The 17,006-nt window shown below is 39.2% G+C and overlaps 1 protein-coding gene across 6 annotated transcripts in view; it reads right to left on the reverse strand.

The window, feature by feature from the left end:
* SPECC1L (sperm antigen with calponin homology and coiled-coil domains 1 like) overlaps nucleotides 1-17,006 on the reverse strand; it is a 148,148-nt gene that overhangs the window by 83,890 nt on the left and 47,252 nt on the right. For 4 of the 6 annotated variants that reach the window (XM_054469313.2, XM_054469318.2, XM_054469315.2 and 1 more), the window contains exons 4-8: nucleotides 11,942-13,572; nucleotides 10,439-10,646; nucleotides 5,991-6,064; nucleotides 4,485-4,660; nucleotides 351-514 (exon numbers count right to left, since the gene is read on the reverse strand). In XM_054469313.2, the coding sequence (XP_054325288.1) occupies nucleotides 351-514; nucleotides 4,485-4,660; nucleotides 5,991-6,064; nucleotides 10,439-10,646; nucleotides 11,942-13,572 (2,253 nt within the window). The remainder of the gene's footprint in view (nucleotides 1-350; nucleotides 515-4,484; nucleotides 4,661-5,990; nucleotides 6,065-10,438; nucleotides 10,647-11,941; nucleotides 13,573-17,006) is intronic. The other 2 variants (XM_054469312.2, XM_054469319.2) reach the window with 2 other exon arrangements.

Genomic DNA, 17,006 nt, shown 5'->3' on the forward strand with positions numbered 1-17,006 from the left:
GACATAACTGAGGAGTTTAGAGGAAGGGAAGAGCTAAAGTTATACATCTGGAAGTTCTTAGGCATAGAAAACCTACTTAAAGTAACAGGAATGTGTGTGATCCACCGAGGGTGAGAAGACACATCTCTGCTTGGGATTAAGGCTTCTGTCTAAGACTAACACCTCTGAAGCTGAAGAGATCTCAAACCTTCTATTAAATATCACCTTCTGTTAAGTCTAGTGCATTAATACTATATGAAAGTTAATGGGACTAAGAGTAAGACAGTAAAGAATACCAAATCAGACCAGAGAATATAAGGTAAGTAAACACAACCGCATGCAGTAGGCACAATGAAGGAGAAATTAATTACCTTGAGATGCACTGTCAAAGGACTTGATGAGGGTTTTTACTGTAGGAGTTGGCTCTGAGGAAGTCGAGGACCTTCTACTCAGTCCCATTCCCTGCCTTAAGGCTGCCAAATCTCTCTCAACGGCATTCATGTAATTGTATACCCGGCCTCGCTCCTCTTCTTGCCTGAAAATAATATTGAAATCAGAGCATTTTTACATAGGTACTAGAACATACACATTTTCCCTGCCCAGCTGAAAGACACTAAAAACTATCAGTTTAATGGCCGGGCGCGGTGGCTCACACCTGTAATCACAGCACTTTGGGAGGCCGAGGCAGGAGGATCACGAGGTCAGGAGATCAAGACCATCTTGGCTAACACGGTGAAACTCCGTCTCTACTAAAGATACAAAAAATTAGCCGGGCGCGGTGGCGGGCGCCTGTAGTCCCAGCTACTCGGGAGGCTGAGGCAGGAGAATGGTGTGAACCCATGAGGCAGAGCTTGCAGTGAGTCGAGATAGTGCCACTGCAGTCCGGCCTGGGTGAAAGAGCGAGACTCCATCTCAAAAAAAAAAAAAAAAAAACTATCAGTTTAAAAAAATTGTATCAGTTGAGCTTAGTAAATTACCTGGTCTAATGTTCTCATTTGCTTGGTAAATACCAGGAAATGATGCTGAAATTTTTATATCAGGTTATCCTAAGTAAGTTAAGCAACCATCAAATTCCATTTTCATCTGAGTAAGTGTAAGGTAAGGACATCAGTAATCAATTAGCAGTAAAATAGGAGGTAGACTGGCTCAGAGCTCAGACTCTCCAGGTCCTGTGCTGCCGAGAAGGCCCTTCTCAGGAGTCTGGAGGTTCACCAGTACCTGATACTGTATAATATTAATTTATACTGGTATAATATTAATTTATACTGGCTCTAGCTAATACATCATGCTTAGCCCACACTCTTTAAAAAAATAAAAATAAAAACAAGGCAAGTGGTGTAGACTTCAAATAGAATTCTACAAAGAAAAAAAAAGCCCAGACCCATATTAGTAACATGAGTCCCCTAGAAGCTCAGTGTGATGCATCCTGAGTCATCTGAAAAAATCAATTCCATTTCATTTCTGGCACATTCTAAATTCACTATGCTGACTAACACAGAATTCTTTCATCTGGAATGAGATTACAATTGCAGAGTTTGTACATGTCATATAACTATCAAGTACATGAATAAAAATTAAGCCAGTCCTTAGGAAAAATCCGTCTTTGGTGGCCATTTGGCCTTCTGACAGTATTTTGCCTCAAGATGTACCACAGGCTCTTAAGGTCATTTAGCTGTCATGATTACAACTTTCTTTTCTTTTTTTTTGAGATGGAGTTTCGCTCTTGTTGTCCAGGCTGGAGTGCAGTGGCGCATCTCAGCTCACCACAACCTCCGCCTCCCAGGTTCAAGTGATTCTCCTGCCTCAGTCTTCCGAGTAGCTGGGATTACAGGCATGTGCCACCACGCCCGGCTAATTTTGTATTTTTAGTAGAGACTGGGTTTCTCCACGTTGGTCAGGCTGGTCTCAAACTCCTGACCTCAAGTGATAACGCCCACCTAGGCCTCCCAAAGTGCTGGGACTACACACATGAGCCACTGTGCCCGGCTGATTAGAACTTTTAATAAAGAATCTATAACAGTGATTATCAAACTTTTTGATCTTGGAGCCCCTTTCTACTCCTAAAAATGAGTAAGGACCCCAAAAAGCTTTTGTTTATAATAGCTGTCTTCCATTACATTAAAACTAAGAATACAAAACAATATTTAATCATCTAAAAATAAAAATAAATACAGGGCTAATATATTTTTATGAAAAATAACTATGTTTTCCAAAACCAAAAAAAAATTAGTAAGGAGAGTAACAGGGCTTTGCATTTTTAAATCATCTCTTTAATGTCTGGCTTAAGAGTAAACAGCTAAACTCTCATTTCTTCTGTATTCAACCTATTTTGATATGAAAAAAAGCAAGTCTTACATAGATAAGGCAGGTGGAAAAGGGAAGATTTTAATAGCCCTTTTAGATAACTGTAGCTGTTCTTCTTTGATAACTGCACTAAAATGCAACAAGTAGTAACTTAAAAGTTAGCTCCAATGTGGAATCTGAAACCATATAAGTGAACTTTTCCTATTCTGCCCATTAAAATCCACTGGTCAACCTTGTTTAACATCACAGGCTGGCTGTAAGGAAAATATTGGTTCACTGAATTACACAGATTTTCTAAATTCTGTCATTATACATTTTTTTAAGTCACAATGATCTCATCAGAAGACACTTTATGGGAAGCTGCCAAACTCACCAATGGTAAATTACAAGTTTTCCAAAATCCTAACATTCACTTCAAAGCCCACATTTTATCACTGGCAACGAATACTGTCAGTTGTTTTCCTTTAAGTGATAGGCTGTCTTAATTGTTTTCACAAAATATCCACCAAATAACACCAAAGTCTGAATGATGCACAGTTTGTCTGTCATTCTCAAGTAAAAAAATGGCATTCCATGAAAAAAGAAAGTAGTTCAAACTAATCACAGCACTTTCCTCAACGTGACCTCACTCTTCAGTATAGTCTTGAGTTTAGCAGATAAAGCATTAAGTGCTTTTTCTGTACTTCCCATTTTGTCACACAGAATGCTAAAGAGTGTACTCAAGGACCAGGATTTAGTAAAATTAATAATTTACTGTTTTACCAAGGACATCTTTAAGTGAAACCTACATTAAAAAAAAAATGCAAGTATGTGGTGGTGAAGAGTATAATGACTATGAGTGCAATTTATTGCCAAGACCTTGGTTCATCAACAGTTTACACTTGCTTTTCACTAACAGTTTAGAAGTCAACACAGGGAAAAGGGCAAACAATGTGATGGTATTATGAAGACAGTTTGACCTCACAGAGTCCTTAAAGGGCCTTAGGGACACCCAGCAATCTGCAGGCCTCACTCTGAGAACCACTGCCCTACAAGACGCTACCTCTTTCAGAAAGCATTTTAAAAACATGTGTCTTAAAGTCTTATGAATTTTTGAGATCCAAAGGAATGAAACTTTAACAGTAGAATTTCATTCACTCAGGATAACTACAGAATGAAGCATTTCTGATATGTTATTTGTTTAATAATATAAAGAAAAAAAGTAACATAATACATGTTTTATACTAGTAGAGAAACAATAATCTGTCTCATTCCATGTTCTGCTTAAGGAATCCAATGAAAAATGCTTAGCAATACTTTTCTCTGACCCATTTACTAGAGCAAGGCAATAATAAGACCATTTTTTAAAGATATACTGTTAGTTTTCTAAATTTCTTCCTATGCCCACTTAATAATTACTCAAACTAAGGAATAATCAAATTCTTAGTAATAACCTCAAACACAAAAATACTATCCCCTACTCTTAGATGGAGTCTCACTGTGGAGCTCACATGTCACAACTGTCATTTCATCTAATAATTTTCATCAGTTTCCAATGATGTCTATGTTACATGGGGAAAAAAAACCTACTGCAAAGATTCATGTGATTATAAGATAAAACAAGTGAAAATTCCTCAAGTAAGTGATAGAGAGAAACTCACTTTGCATTCTTTACTTGGGTCTCCAAAAATACCAGCTAAAGTATACTGATCATTGGCCTGAGCACTTGGCAGGCATTATCTTATTTAATCCTTATGACAACACTGTAAGGCAGGTAGTATTGTATCATTTTCAAGATGAGAAAACTGAGGCTCAGGGAAGTCAAGACTCCTGACCAAGATTACAGCTAGTAAGAGGCAGAGCTGGACATGAGCCAAGAATATCTGTCTCCAGAGTCCACATCCTTAATCATGAGGCTACAATCTAAAGAAAATTAATAGGGCTGGACTGTGGGGCTGGGGGAAAGGAGAATCATGTGAGAGACCATCCTGGCTCCCTCCAGAGTTGTGGATCACTGATACTGACAACTCTGAAAGATCCACATAGACGGTACTAGTTTACATGTGCCATAAAATGAGGCCCAGAAAAGCTGAGTAACTTCCATCAGATCCAAACTCAGTAAGTATCAAACTCCACATTTTTTCCATAGCACCACATCAAAAATTGGGATTTAAGTGTTCTCTACTGAAACATAAGTACACAACAGGTTTCTCAGAACTTACTTGCGTGACTTTATTTCCTCCAATTCTTTTGTGAGTTTCTCATTTTTTTCTTGAGCCTCATGTAACCGGCGCTTTAGATCACCAATCTCCTCTTGGGCTTCAGATTTAATGTCATTTGCAATGACTACTGCAGTCTGGAGATCAGCCTGAAACTGCCGCCATTCCGCAGATTCTTCCTATATTAAAAAACTAACTTTTTATTTCCAAAAGAGAGCAATCAAGATTTATTTAAAAGCAATAAAATTTGTTTATGATTGGATTGCTATAACGCACTAATGCTTCCAAATGATGATTAATTTTTTTAATCCCAGAGAACTGCTATTATCTAACAGGCAATGCAACTATTATTAGTGAACTTGTTCTTAATAAGGAAAAGATTTTCCAGCTGATCTGCCTACTGAGGCATCAAGTACTCAGAGTGCTCAACAGATATTAATGATAATAATGTCAAGCTTCCCTTCTTCATGCAAGTTTCAAAGTAAGTCTTATGAAAATAAACATCATCCAGAATTTATGGATCTTTACCTCTGAAAAGCACAAGAAGGTATATAATGGTATGTGAACCATACAGTGAAAAACTATAAATACCCTGACATCAAAATCTAACAGGAAAAAAAAAAAATCAAAAGAAAAGGAAGAGGAAGAGGAAGCCAGAAGAAAAACACTAAACTCAATATAGGCAGGCAAAATTATACAAAGAGGCAGTAAGGAACTACGTGGTCTGTTGCTTCCCACAGTCATGGAGGATGCGGGTGTGGCTGGGTGGGGAAGTCTCCCTGGGACTCACCTCCATCAGAGCCATAGCTGGGGCATGCCTGAGCCCCACGCCCCCCATACCCGTAAAGCAATTTTCTTACACCATGAAAGCAGCCTGAGCAACTGTGGTATGACCCAAACGACTGAGTAGCTTTCTCCCTACTCCCTGCAGCATGGCTGCATTGCTGTTGGCAAGACAGATCATGGCCACAAAATGAAGAAAACTTGTATGAAAACAGACTAGTTTGGGGCACCTTATAACCAAAAGCTAATAATCTTTCTTACACTTTTTCCCCAAATCTATCTTTCTAAAATTACTATCCATAAATTTCTACAGGTCGAGTATCACTTATCCAAAACCATTTCAGATTTAAGATTCTTTGGATTTTGGAATATTTGCACTATACTTAACAGCTAAGCATCCCAAATCTGAAAATCTGAAATCCAAAATGCTCCAATAAGCATTTCCTTTGAGTATCATGCCATCACTCCAAGAGTTGCAAATTTTGGAATATTTTAGATTTCAGAATGTCTGGTTAGGGATACTCAACCTATAGTACATTCTTCTACCCAAAATCTAGCACCAATCCCAATTTGAAATGATAGCATTTGCTTTCTGCCCAAAGCCCAATGGGGCCAGTATTATCACTGTATCCAAAACTTAAGATGAAAGATAACATGGTCAATGACTACACCTCAGATTTCAGAAAACTGTTTTCTAACAAGACAATACATGAAGATTTATCCTACCCGAAGTCTTCTGTGGAGTGTCTTTATTTCTCTTTCCATGTCATGCTTTTGGTCCTGGAGTTTTTTAACTGTATCTGAAAAGATCACCAAAGTTTAAATATCTATTCTCACAACAAGCTTCAGAGTAATAATACAAAGAAAAGGGGTACTTAAATATGACATTCGAAAAAACTTATCCTGTCCAAAGACTATAAAAAATTTTAATACAAAACTTTAACAGAAAAAATGTTAAATCCAAGTAATAACCAATATTACTTTCCTTGGAAAATATCAAGTTAAAAATCACAATTTCTAAATCACTTCCTTCCACAGTATCTTAATTTTGAAACAAAAAGTAAAACCGTTAGAAATTCACTTTGTTGGTACATAACCAATCAAAACAATATTGACTGTGACTACAATATGAACTTTTAATCATAAGTATTATTAATCTGCAGTATTTATATAAGCATATCTTTCCTTATGCACTGGAATAAATTCCAGAAAACAAGTAAATTAGTAAAATCAAAATTAGTAAAAAATATAATACCCAGGGTAGCTGCTGTTTCAATTAATCCTATAAAAATCTTCTTAAAAAATAAAGAATATATTTATAAAGTAAATCAATAATTCCTCGAATTATTTATCCCATAATGTGAATTTTCTTAGAAAAATTTCATTCACTCTAAAAACATTCAATGAGCACCAATAAGATGCAAAGTACCATTCTAGATAGAGTGAGGATACAAGGATGAAAGTGTAGCACAGGCTAGTCTCCCTGGAACCAGAAACATAAAGGGAAGTCACCTTCTCTTTGGAGGTTCTACTCTAAAATCCATGCATAAGAGATAATGCCTTAGGAGAGTGCTATGCTGATAGCTGCCACTAAGTAAACCGCTCACGGCTGGTTACTTTGACAGCTCAGGAACCAATCCCTTTTTGGTTAAGGGCAAGAAAGGGTACTTACACAACTGGTGGCAAATCCTTTACCCTGATTTACTTACAGCCCCACCCCAGTAGATCCCTGGCTGTTGTGTGTGTGTGTTCCAAGTGTGTCTTACACAGCCTTGTACCATGTTGCCGCCAATATTACCACATCTCGACACATCTGTCTCAACCATTAGACTAAAAACACTTCAAAGGCAGAAGAAGCCATGTGATGACCTCACAGACTCAGTAGTTGGAACATGGTATCTTTAAAATGGAATAAATTTATAAATGTGCCCGCTAATGGTAGCAGTAATAAAAAGTAATGTTGAAATCATTACCTAGGGTTTGTTTTTTGTTTTTTTTAATAATTATCCTATTGACAGAACTTAACGATTTATCATTAGGGACAACATAACTATAGACATTAGTGTTTCTGGGTAAATAACATTCTCTCCCATTCCTTATACTTAGTAGCAGGAATTCAGGCATAGTGAACACCTGCTTGCAATGACACATGTAATCAAAAAATTATTCCTCTAGCTAATACTTTATTGGTTTTAATCAGGACCCTAAAGTATGAGTATGCTGATGTTTTTTCTTAGATGGCTCATCATCTTCTTTATCCCTGTCCCACTAGAACCTTCTCTTCTAAAATTTTTTTGCCATTATGCTTTACATTTGATGTTGGTATATGTGTGTTCTGATTTTTTTTTTTTGAGACAGAGTCTCAATCTGTTGCCCAGGCTGGAGTGCAGTGGCGTGATTTCAGCTCACTGCAACCTCTGCCCCCTGGGTTCAAGTGATTCTCCTGCCTCAGCCTCCTGTGGAGATGGGATTACAGGTGCCTGCCACCATGTCCAGCTAATTTTTGTATTTTTAGTACAGACGGGGTTTCACCATCTTGGCCAGGCTGGTCTTGAACTGCTGACCTCATGATTCACCCGCCTCGGCCTCCCAAAGTGCTAGGATTACAAGCATGAGCCACTGCACCCGGCCAGTGTTCTGGTATTTCTAAATGGCATAAATTCACTTTAACAACATAGAGCCTACAATATTTACAACAATTATATGTGGAATAATAATTACTACAAATAAATAATAATGCTGTATTTTCTAAAGCTGGATCAGAAATAAATGGGATAAAACGTCGGTGGCAGGGGCAATTCTGGTAGCCAGTAGTTAACTTGCTCTCATTCATTGCCCCAAAACTGTGTAACAAAGTCAGGTCCTGTGAAATAAAAAGGTTCAAAATTTACTCTTTAATTCGATAAATGTGTCATATGTACCAACTTTGTACCAGGCTTTTTTCTAAGTGCTTAAGATGTAAAGGAAAGGAAAAAGATATAATCTTCATCCTCTTAGAGACAGAAAGGCTAGTCTTGTGTTGAGACAACAAAGGTAGATGACTTCATAAGCAAAAGATTAAACTTTAAAGCCTGTCTCACATATAAGCTACTTCAGACTCAACCTGCAAACTAAGAGTCAAACAGGCCATCTAATCTGGTTTGGGTAAAGCAGACACCAAGCTGAGTAGATGAGTCTAGTGCCCTGATCCTTATCTCTGGAGGCAAGGATGGCTCCGGAATCAGCAAGGGAACTTGGTTCCTTGCGACCTCACACATAGACAAATTCAGGGTTTTGGACATAGACGAGGAGTAAGGACAGAAGCTGAAAAATTTCTAATGTTGAAAACACTGAGAGTTACACCTTTCATTTACATTGTATCAATTTATATGCAAGAAATATTTCATAATCAAAACAGGCGGTCAGGCGTGGTGGCACAGGCCTGTAATATCTGCCGATCACCTGAGGTCAGGAGTTTGAGACCAGCCTGGCCAACGTGGTGAAACCCTGTCTCTACTAAAAATAAAAAATTAGCCAGGTGTGGTGGTGGGCGCCTGTAATTCCAGCTATGCAGGAGGCTGAAGCAGGAGAATCGCTTGAACCCGGAGGGCAGAGGTTGCAGTGAGCCAAGATGGTACCATTGCACTCTGGCCTGGGCACCAAGAATGAAACTCCATCCCAAAAAAGCAAACAAACAGCAAAAAACAGGCAAGCAAACCAAAAATGTTAGGAGTGTAAGTTCTCTTGAAATTTGCTAAAAATTGTTTTCTTTTTCTTGTCACAAAGGACATGACACATCTACTTATTGTTAAACATAATACATACAAGACAAATGACAGCAAATCTCAGGACAGCTCACTTTTAACATTTGGCATTTTGATTATCAGGCGACATTTTAAGCTACCTGGTCATCTTAGACTGATCATAAATTCTCAAGTTGCATTCATTCCTTTGCTCTTTTTCTCTTTATTGACCTTTTTTCATTCATGGCCACAGAATTCACATAATCACTGTTCTTTAAAAGGTGTTTTTCTGCTCCCTGGCACTACATTTTTATTATTGTCACCTCTTAAAAATAAATAAATAATCCTTTTAAATAAAAGGGAAAGTGGCAGCCAGTGGAAATATTCAGACAGAATAAAGTGCACTAAAAGTGTCTGTAGGGATTTGATTTAAACTTTACAATCTTTACAATCATGACTACGTTTTTACTCTGAAATGGAATGTATTTTTTTTTTCCTGGAAACAAAGGAATTTGTGCTTAAGTTCTTGTTGTGAAGACTAGTTTGCAAAACTGCCATCTAGCACTATTTGTGGTCACACAAGAAAGCAGCATTACTCTTCGACTCTCAAACCTCTAACAGCAGTTTCCTTCCTCTTCAGTGTTCCTACTGTGAGGGACACTGCCATCTACTGTCTTCAACTCAAAAGCAACATTCAAGTCTACCAAGGAAAAGAACTACTACTATGATCTTCCTATTTTTAAATTACAAATTATAACTCAATTTTTACAATGTTATTTTTATTCTAGAGATCAGGCAAACTGCTGTTCTCAATGTTATTAGACCAACTTTCTTCTGAACAACTCTGGGCACTGCCCTCCTCATTTAACAATGGGTTCATAACTTTTAAGTCCCATTATTGATTATGAACCCCATGATTCTCTGACAAAAAATAATCCATTCTCGCTCTGGTTATATCCGCATCAATCATGCTGATATTGCCAGGCAGTTACCATGGACACAGGATCAATCTGTGACTTTTTCTTTTCTGTTCTGAGATAAAGTGTCACTCTCACCCAGCCTTGACTGCACTGGCACAATCTCAGCTCACTGCAGCCTCCACCTCTTGGGTTCAAGTGATCCTCCCACCTCAGCCTCCCAAGTAGCTGGGATTACAGGCACCTGCCACCACACCCGGCTAATGTTTGTATTTTTAGTAGATATGGGGTTTTACCATGTTGGCCAGGCTGGTCTCAAACTCCTGAACTCAAGTGATCTGCCTGCCTTGGCCTCCCAAGGTGCTGGGATTACAGGCATGAGCCACTGCGCCCAGCCTGGTTCGGTTTTGAATTCCCAAAGTGCTGGAATTACAGGCATGAGCCACCGTGCCCAGCCCTATTTTATTACTAAATGCAAATTATCCCCACATGTTTAAAAGAGTAGGACAAAAAAGAATGAAAAGTTATCACTTACTCTCTAGATCAGAAATAATGAGGTTGTCATGAAGTTTCACAGCACGATGTTGTTCTACTTCATCTTCAAGTTCAAAGATGGTTTCTTTCATGTCACTCCTTTCTGTTTCTTTTTCATCCAGGTCTGATCTTAATTTTTCTAACGTCATATTCAAATCTTCAATTTGTTTCTTAGCTTCTTCTTGGAAGGCTCGGTATTCATCCTCTACCTATGTAAAATTGATGATGCAGATTTAGAAAAGTTAAGAGTTGTTCTAAGGTAAGTTCCAGAATTGAGGTACACACAGTTTCCAAGGGGAGCTAAGTATGAGGCACTATGGATAAACTAAAACAACCTGTGTAATAACTGTTAAAAAGTATGAAAAAGCACTCCATGGTAAGATTTTATATAATACACTTAAACATAAACTGTTGCTATAACACTGACTGAAATTATATTGATGTATCATTGAACTTAACCAGATTATTTACAAGGAAACTTTGGAAATTTTCATTTCTCCAAAGTTTGGACTGAAAGCATGTACGTTTGATTAATGATTAACATGTTCTCCTAACAAAAATGATGTCGTATTTGTGACGGTTCCAGTATCAAACTGAAATAGGGAAAACAATTCTCAAATAGTGTTTTTACGAAAGTATTAGTTCACAGTAGCCTCTCAACATATATGTGCCAAGAAATAATACAAATCTCCTAAACTGTAACTTTAAAAGTGATCACTAAAAAAACCCTAAAATCTAAATTACTCAAATTTTGGCCAAAGATATATTAAAATTTATTTTAAAATCATTGCACTAAAATAACAAATAAATAAAATGTAAGCTAGAATAACTAGTATAACTAGAATAACTCATGGAAATAAACAATTCATCAGCAACCACATGGGGTATAGATCCCTGGCCAGAATGCCAGGGGCCCTGGGTAGCAGTTCCAACTGAGTCCTCACTATTATGCTGGAGGCATGTAAAACAAGGGGCTGGACTGATAATCGCTAAGGTCCCTTCCAGCAACAAATCACAAGCCTCTGAGAAACAGGTGCCTCTATATGCCAAAAATATTTTTTAACTCTCAACAGATCTCTATTTGAAAAACTATTACTATAGCAAGATAAGAGGAAACATGCACTGCTGATGCTACAGACTGGAATACTGACTCTCCACCTATATTACACCAAAACAGATTCGAGATGAGGTGGGGGGAGGTAAAATTTCATGACCCACTCCATAGGCATACTCAGAACTAGGGACAAATTCTGGTTTTAGCTGTAATACCAGCCACATCGTCTCACAGGCAGGAAAACAGAACAAGTGAGAGAAAGTGACATTATCTTAAGAACACTTTTCACTCTATTCCAATAAAAGGAAACCATTCTCAAGTTTTAAAAATATGTTTTAAAAAAAAGCTAATAACACACCAAACCAAACCAGTGACCCATGTTCTCAGTAAACACTGTGCACGGCAGCTGCCTAATGCTGTCCAGAACATTTTAATCTATTTAAACAATACCTTAGCAATGGCATCCTGTAATCGATTGGCATCATTTCGGGTATGAGCCAGATCTTCCTGCAAGCTACTAGCCAAAGTCTCTGCTTTTTCTTTGTCCAGCCTGACACTCTCCAGGAGGTCCTGAATATCAGATTTGTCTCCAGAGTTATGGATAGAATACAGCTCTGCCACTTTCTGCTTTTCATTCTCCAGCTGGGCCTTCAGGCGATTCATCTCTATCTGGTCACTGGCCACTGTGGCTTTGTACTCCTCTAACGTGGCTGCCAAGGCTGCTTTCCCTTTCTGCTCAGACTCAATAATTCGCTCCATATGGTGACTGCGTTCTTTGAGTGCCCCTATCATTTCTTGAGCTTCCTTATTGTCTTGTTCTGCCATTTTCAAAGTATTGCTTAAATGCTGCTGGACACCAAGAAGCTGCTCCCGTTCAAAACGGGCATTCTCAGCGAGGTCCATGTAACGTTGTTCTAATTCCATATAGCGCCCACTTTTTACATCTTCATCTATGACATAAGAAATGTGATGCTCATCTAGAAGAGAGCGGAAGTATTCAATCTGTCGACTAAAGTGTTCCAACTTATCACTCTGCTGACATAAAGACTCCATCAGAATAACCTTCTCTTCTCCAAGCCTTTCATTTTCACTATTCAGTTCCTGGGTAATCTGCTGTAAATCAGCTAGCTCTTGCAGGGTTGCCTGGAGTTCCTCACTTGTACTGTGTTGGTTCTCTTCCATCTGGTGTATCCGTTCAGTCAGGCAAGCCACGGACACTTCACTGGCGTTCCCGCTGCTCCCCTTCCGGGAGCGCTCTATGCTGGGGATGCCTTCCGACTCTGAGGAGGATGGTGCATCCAGCGCATCATCGCTCGATGTGAGGGGCTGGTAGACCTCACTGCACTCACTGTCTAAATTGTCCATGGAGTTACTGTGCTGATGGTCCATTAGCGTATTTTCATCCTGACTCAAGAGATCCTCCACTGAGCCAGGGGCAGAGCCTTCCACTGAAGAAGTCAGAGTTCCTCCTCCATCACTCTGGTTACCAGGGGTGATTTCTGGGCTCAGGGACTGATAGCCAAACAGTTTTTCAGAATTGTCTAACCTCTGCTCTAGGGAAAAGCCCAATGCATTCAACCTGTCCTTTAACATTCTGTTTTCATTTTTCAGCTGGTTGAGTTCTTCACGGATGGCAGTATTCTGTTCCTGCAACTGCAATAAAGTGGACTCCACATCAGTTGGCTGGTGAGCCATAATAATTTCCTTCTCAGATTTTTCATCACCCTCAGAATGATCCTCATTAATGCCCAGCTGGGCACGCATGTCTCGCAGTTCATTTCTCAAATGTAAAATTTCTACATCTTTGGTTTTTGCCAGTGTGAGAAGATCCTTCACTTTGGCCTCCAAAGCAGCTCTGTCAGTGATCTGATTGTCTGACTTAGACTTGCTCATACGAACGTCACATTCTGTAGCAGTTCGACTGCGGGAACGTTTGGCCAATGCCACGTCATTAGCTCCCTGACCTGCAGAAGGTAGTTTTTTGCTCTGGTTTAATCGGGTACGTTCACGTAATCTTTCTCTAGTAGAACTGGATTCTTTATTACCTGTAGAAGTGCTCCGCTTGGTTGAAGAAGCTGTGCCTATGTGTTTAATACAAAAAATGTAAGGCAAAAATGTCAGCAATAAAAGGCTACATAGAATACACAGTTCCTGCCCCAGGTGTAATGAGATGAAATCCAGGATCTACACAATGATTTAGATCTGCAATAATCTTGCCTTAGAGTCTGTTACTTTAAAGTTCAATTTCTTCAAAACCAGAAGATCATTCGTCTTTTAATTATCAAGGAGAAATAAGTTATACACTTTGTTTTACACGTTTTTAAGAGAGTAAATTTTATGGAATGTGAATTACATCTCTATAAAGCTGTTATTGAAATGATATACATTAATTTGAATCCAGAAGCAGGGTTTTAACCAGTTCGCCAGAGGCATAATATTCTAGGGCAAGACAGGCGAAGATAACTCCAGGATTAGCCAGTCGGTGGTAAACTAACTGCACACAGATAGTGAAGGGAGATCATAGGTGGGCAAGAAGGGAAAAGCAGTCTCTGAGCAAACCAAAAATCTAAGCTACCTACTAGAAACACAAAAATTTTACTCTGACCAAAGTAAATGCAAAAAAGTTTTAACACCATAAAATGCCACATAAATAGTAACAATTATAACAATAGCTAACACATACCTAGCACTTGGTTATACAAATACATTAACACTTCACATACATTAACTTATATAAGCCTCATTAAACACTTGAGATAGGTGCTATTATCACCTTGTTTTACAGATGAAGAAACTCAGACACAGATGTTAAATAATTTGCCAACATGTCACAGGTAATAAATAGATGAGCCAAAATTGAAACCCAGGCAGTCTGGTTCCAGATTTTGCACCTTAACCAGTATGTTATACTGTCTCTCCAAATGTAAAAAACAACGAAGCACTAATGTTAAATAATGATGATGTGTCAATCAAATCTACGTGAATCACATGATTACTTAACTACTAAAATTTTAAACCTGTGAAAACTGACACAATCATTTGTTTAATACAAAAACAACAGGAAGTTTTTTTTGTTTGTTTTGTTTGTTTGTTTTTTGAGATGGAGTCTCTCTAGACCGTCACCCAGGCTATAGTGCAGTAGAGCGATTTCAGCTCACTGCAACCTCTGACTCCCAGGTTCAAGCGATTCTCCTTCCTCGGCCTCCCAAGTAGCTGGGATTACAGGCACGTGCCACCATGCCTGGCTAATTTTTTTGTATTTTTAGAGGAGACAGGGTTTCACCACGTTGGCCAGGCTGGTCTCAAACTCCTGACCTCAAATGATTTGCCCGCGTCAGTCTCCCAACATGCTGGGATTACAGGCGTGAGCCACCACACCTGGCCAGGAATATGTTTAAATACCTGTAAATACTTAAGAAATACTGAATTTTTATGTTAAAAAATAAGATCCACATCTAATCAAGTATTTTTAAAGACCCTGCTGGTTCATTAGGTGGTGGAATCTAGGCTGTAGAGGTAAACAGGGAGCAAATGATCTCCACAGATAGAGGGAGATAGCCACTAACAGAACAGGTGTACAGGAGGATGCGGAATTCAGGCTGGCAAAAAGACAGACAAGGAAAGGAAGCAGAAGTGAACATGGCACACAGAAAGGAAAAGTACAGCCACACAGTTAACGGAAGTTGCTGGGGAATGTTCATACAGAGTCCCAAAAGATAGGCACAATTCAGTGAGTCACACTAAGTCAATAAATGATCCTGAGTAGGAAAGAAATGTAAGGAAAAGTACATTTTATGAAAATTAATCTAGAGGATACTAATATGGTTTGGCTGCATCCCCACCCAAATCTCATCTTGAACTGTAGTTCCCATAATCCCTATGTGTTTCGGGAGGGACCTGTTGGGAGGTAATTTAATCATGGAAGCAGTTACCCTCACGCTGTTCTCGTGATAGTGAGTTCTCATGATATCCGATGGTAAGGGGCTTCTCCTTTGCTTGGCTCTCATTCTTCTCCTTCCTGCCACTATGTGGAGGAGGACATGTCTGCTACCCCTTCCACCATAATTCTAAGTTTCCAGAGGCCTCCCCATCTCTGTGGACCTGTGAGTAAATTAAACCTCTTTTCTTTATAAATTACTCAGTCTGGGGCAGTTCTTTACAGCAGCATGAGAATGGACTAATACAGATACTCAGTGGAATACATAAGGAAGAAAGCAGAGCAGCAGAGGAGGAATGTGGGCAGGTAGACCAATGAGGTAAAAGAGGTCCTACATTCAGGGGTGGCAGTAAGAACACAGAAGAGGCAAGAAATCTGTGACAGATATGAAAGGCAAAAGTAATCAGACTGGGAGAAACAACTGTATACGGAGGCCAAAAATGGAAAAAGATGGCATAACTCTTTTTTTTTTTTTGAGGCTCTGTCACCCAGGCTAGAGTGCAGTTGTGCCATCACAGATCACGGCAACTCTACCTCCCAGGCTCAGGTGATCCTCCCACCTCAGCCTTCCCAGTAGCTAGGACTACAAGCACACGCCACCGTACCCAGCTAATTTTTGTATTTTTTGTAGAGACGGGGTTTCACCACGTTGGGCATGTTGCCCAAGCTGGTCTTGAACTCCTAGGCTCAAGTGATCCACCCACCTTGGCCTCCCAAAGTGCTGGGATTACAGGCATGCACCATCGCACCTGGCTGGGGTAACTTTTTTCCCCAACATTAATTCCTTTCCCTAGTTCTGTAAGTGGTACCGCATCCTTATCTAAATCAAAAATCCTTATAAAAAAGAAAATCTGTTCATGTTTGAAGGATAAAAGAAGAAAAATTCCTCTCTGGGTTACTGTAATGAGTAGACAGAATAATCTGAGGTAAAGGCAAGTGAATTGATACACGGAAATCAAACAGTCTTAGGAAAGTCACTGGAGGAGGTAAAGGTAGAGCAGATGAACTGAAGAATAAGGATGTTGTTATAGGCTGAACTGTGCTCCCACAAAACACACAAAATTAATATGTTGAAGCCCTAACCCCAAAACCTCAAATGTGACTGCACCTGGAGACAGGATAATGAAGTTAAAGAGGTAATTAAGGTAAGATGAAGTCATTAGGGTGGGCCCTAATCCAACATGACTGGTGTCCTTGTAAGAGGAGGAGATGAGGACACACACACAGAGGGACGAACCAGTGAAGACACAGAGAAAGCAGCCATCTGCAAGACAAAAAAGATATCTCAGGAGAAAGTAAATCTGCTAACACCCCCATCTCAGACTTCTGGCCTCCAGATTTGAGAAAATAAATTTCTGTGGTTTAAGCCATCCAGTCTGTGGTATTTTGTTATGACATCCCCAGCAAAATAAAATAAACGTACAAAGCCATACTGGGGCAGCTAATCCAGAGAGGTGATAACTGAATCCTGGGGTCAGGTAGCATCAGTCAGCAAGAAACTAAGTATATAAACACATGGAATCTCTCCCAGTACAATTCTAAAGGCAGGAAACAGGAAGACATGCAAATGGCAAGAGT

This window comes from Pongo pygmaeus, chromosome 23, assembly GCF_028885625.2.
Source record: "Pongo pygmaeus isolate AG05252 chromosome 23, NHGRI_mPonPyg2-v2.0_pri, whole genome shotgun sequence".
In the NCBI taxonomy this organism is placed as follows: domain Eukaryota; kingdom Metazoa; phylum Chordata; class Mammalia; order Primates; family Hominidae; genus Pongo; species Pongo pygmaeus.